Here is a 3,682-nt window from a genome sequence, read left to right as displayed (position 1 = left end):
CCCTAAAAGTCCGAAAGTACACATATAAAACTCCTTACGGGGTAAACATATAAGATTTTTCCTCACATGATAATAATGGTTAAAAAGGTTTTATTTTATTTTTTATTATTTTTTTTATTATTATTTTTAATTCACCTAAAAATCTTATCGATATCCAAATCGTTATAGCTTATAGTGCTATTATTTGTAGTCTATTAATTGTCTATTTATGGTCAATTTATAACAAAGTTTATAGTGCAATTATATCTGGTCTATTGTCCTCGTGAATAAAGAACTTTTACGCTTTTCGACTGGAAGGAAAATTATTTTGAATTTATTTTCTGATTCCATTTTTTTTTTTTTTTTTTTTTGACTGTGTTCTCTACTCGTGTCTAGAAGGCCTTAATATCAGGCGAAAATCCTCTTTCTACCTCTCTTTGAAATCTACTTACTCTCGCGGTAGTGAAAATTCGATTCTTTTAAGGCCAAAATAGAGTCATTTCGTGTCTCATATTTTCTTTGGTGAGGCAAATAAAAAAAAAAAAAAAAAAAAAAAAAGGCTTCTCAGATTAAATAAACAGCTCTTGATGAAATTGAAATTTAATTTCACTTGATGTGTACGTGTCCTTTTTTTTTTTTTTTCCTTTTTTTTTTTCTCTCTATCTCTTTTTCACTGTTTCTTTCTGTCTGTCGCTCTCTGTGTCTCTTTCTCTGGTTCTTTCTCTCTTCTTTTTCTCTCATTTTTATGTGTTTCTATCTCTCTCTTTCTTTCTCTCATTTTTATCAATATCTCGCTCTTTCTCTCTTTATCTCTCTCTCTCTCTTTATATCTCTCTCTTTTTATCTCTCTCTCTCTGTCTGTCTCTCTCTCTCCTTCCCTCTCCCTCGTTCCCTCTTTCGCATTCTCGTTATTAAAATTTAATTAAATTTTAAAGTAATAAACCCCCCCCCCCCTTGCTCTCGCCAACAGCCAAGTCAAGTGTCAAGTTTGCGAGTGTTGTTGCGAGCCGAGAAAATGGAGGAAGAGTGAAGAGAGGACCGGGCCGGCCCGTTCCTCCTCCTCCCCTTCCCCTCCCTCCCTCCCCCCCCGAGCGCCACCTCCTCCCCCAACATCTCCACCAACACAGCCACCACCTCCAACAGCTCCCCCGGCGGCGGCAGCAGCGGCAGCGGCAGCAGCCAGGCGAGACGGAAGGCCCTCCTGCTTCGAACCTCGAGATTCTACCGCCCTTCGAAGCAGCCGGCCTTCAACACCACTCCTGCAGGAAGCTCCCCTCAGCCGCCGAGGTGCTCCGTCACCACCAGCATCCTGCGCAAGACCCATCCCGAGATCTCCTTGAGGAACAAGAAGCGGGTGATCCACATGCTAGCGGCGGTGGTGGTAGAGTTCTTCGTGTGCTGGACGCCCCTGTACGTCGTCAACACGCTGGCGTATTGGTTCCCTCAGCAGGTGTACCACTGGTTGGGGATGGACGGCGTGGTGGTCATACAGCTGCTGGCTTACTGCTCCTGCTGTTGCAACCCGCTCACCTACTGCTTCATGAACCACTCGTTCCGGAGGGCTTTCCTCAACGCCATCGGCTGCGGGAAGGCCTCGCGGCGGAACAATACCTGTGACGATGCTCGGTTCATTTCCAGGAAGAGTTAAGAGGTCCTCGCTCTCTTTCTCTCTCTCTCTTTCTCTCTCTCTCTCTCTCTCTCTCTCTGTCTCTGTCTCTTTCTCTTTCTCTTTCTTTCTTTCTCTCTCTCTCTCTCTCTCTCTCTCTTTCTGCTTCCCTCCCTTTCTCCCACACCCCTCCCCTCACTGTGTCTCTCCCTCTTTGCTCCTCCCTCTCTCTCTCAAACACTCTCTATCTATCTATCTATCTATCTATCTATTTACTTCCCTATTTACTTCCTCACTCCCTCTCTCTCTCTCTCTCCTTATTATCCCCAGCTCTCTCTCATCCACGTCTTCCTCCACCACGGTTTCCACCTGCCTATATCACGCAATCCTATCGCCTGTGGAGACATGCTGCCGGCTGCGTTTTCCGCATTTTCCCCGTCGTTTTTAAAACATGATCTGACACTGGAGCTCACAGACGAGCGCGCAAGAAGACGAGGCCCTTACATGAGCGGGTGAGTAAGAAGAATGCCGGAGAAATAAGATCTACACCGTTTATGTCACGGTTGTATGAATGCCTGATATTATTATGAAAAAAAAAAAAAAAAAAAAAAAACGGGAAAAAGATATTGAAATGTGGCGTGCCAATTACGTAGGTTTCAAACTTGAATTCGTCTTCAGGACTTATACAAGAAGGAATAAGTCTTGTTGTGAATGGTGGAAAGTTTGAAAATTGAAATAAAATGTGAAGATACGAGACCATAGTGACGATAGTGTAGTGAGTATACATGTGTTGGTAAACACTATAACAACATAAAAAAAGTGAAAAAAGGCAGGAAGATCGAATCCAGTAATGGAAATAAATTAATGTATCTTATCATATTCCTAATAAGAATGTGTCATTCTATCGTAGAGAGGATATAGATCTTGGCATTAGCTTAGAGTAAGCTTTCTGAATGTTTAGTGAGTATATGTATCATGGCTTCGTGTTCAAAAGCATGATATTCTCTTAATAAAGAAGCAACCAAACGGACTTTCTGTTTGATTATCTTTAGCTGAGGAAGAAATGCGCGCGCACACACACACATACACGCACACACACGCACACATACACACACACACACACACACAGATACATAAATACACACACACACACATACCCAGACCACCCACACACACATACACACAAACACGAACAAACACACACACACACACACACACACACACAAACACAAACAAACAAACAAACGCACGATCACAACCAGCATGAAACATGAAACATAAAAACAAAAAGACATAGAACATACAACATATCCACATAATAAACACAAATGGATAAAATGCACGAAAAGGCACAACATACATACACATAATGTACACAGTGACACACAGCATAAGTACAATGACGGCAAAATGTGTAAGGGGGGGGGGGGGCTGAAAATATGTATATTTATGAAAAGAGAGAAAGAGAACGAGAGAGAGAGAAAAAGATATATGTGTGTGCGTGTATTCATACACACACACACATATCTATATACATACATACATACATACATACATACATATATATATATATACATATATATATAAATATATATATATTTATATATTATATACACACACATACACGCACACACACATATATATGTATACATGTATATATAAATATATATATATATATATATATATATATATATATATATATATACTTATGTATATATATATATATATCTATATCTATATCTATCTATCTCTCTATCTATCTATCTATCTGTCTATCTATCTATCTATATATATATATATATATATATATATATATGTATATATGTATGTTTGCATATGTATACATATATATATACAAACTTATATTTGTGTTGAACTGAACCCTTAATAAAAAGAAATAGTTAATTCGATATTGAAGAATACGATGACAAACGAGGAATGAATTCTCCCTTTTCACATACTACTAACAGTAGTAATCTAAAAAAAAAAAAAAAAAAAAAAAAATCCCTTTTTCCATTCACAGGAAAATGGATCTTCAATATCTGAATGGGATTCAATTTTTTTTCAATATGCTCTTTCCTTTCCGTTCATTTTTAC

General features: G+C 38.8%; 1 protein-coding gene across 1 annotated transcript in view; it reads left to right on the top strand.

Moving 5' to 3' along the window:
- Window positions 1-1,670, top strand: part of LOC122242685 (cholecystokinin receptor) — a 22,625-nt gene extending 20,955 nt beyond the window's left edge. The window contains exon 6 of the mRNA XM_086541357.1: window positions 1,107-1,670. Coding sequence (XP_086397483.1) covers window positions 1,107-1,627 — 521 coding nt within the window. The 3' untranslated portion in view covers window positions 1,628-1,670. The remainder of the gene's footprint in view (window positions 1-1,106) is intronic.
- Window positions 1,671-3,682: the final 2,012 nt, after the last annotated feature.

The sequence above is a fragment of the Penaeus japonicus genome, unplaced genomic scaffold, assembly GCF_977035675.1.
Source record: "Penaeus japonicus unplaced genomic scaffold, GWHDUDI00000001_assembly GWHDUDI00000010, whole genome shotgun sequence".
Taxonomy (NCBI): Eukaryota; Metazoa; Arthropoda; class Malacostraca; order Decapoda; family Penaeidae; genus Penaeus; species Penaeus japonicus.
The sequence above is the reverse complement of the archived record's forward strand: the minus strand, read 5'-3'. Positions and strand labels throughout refer to the sequence as shown.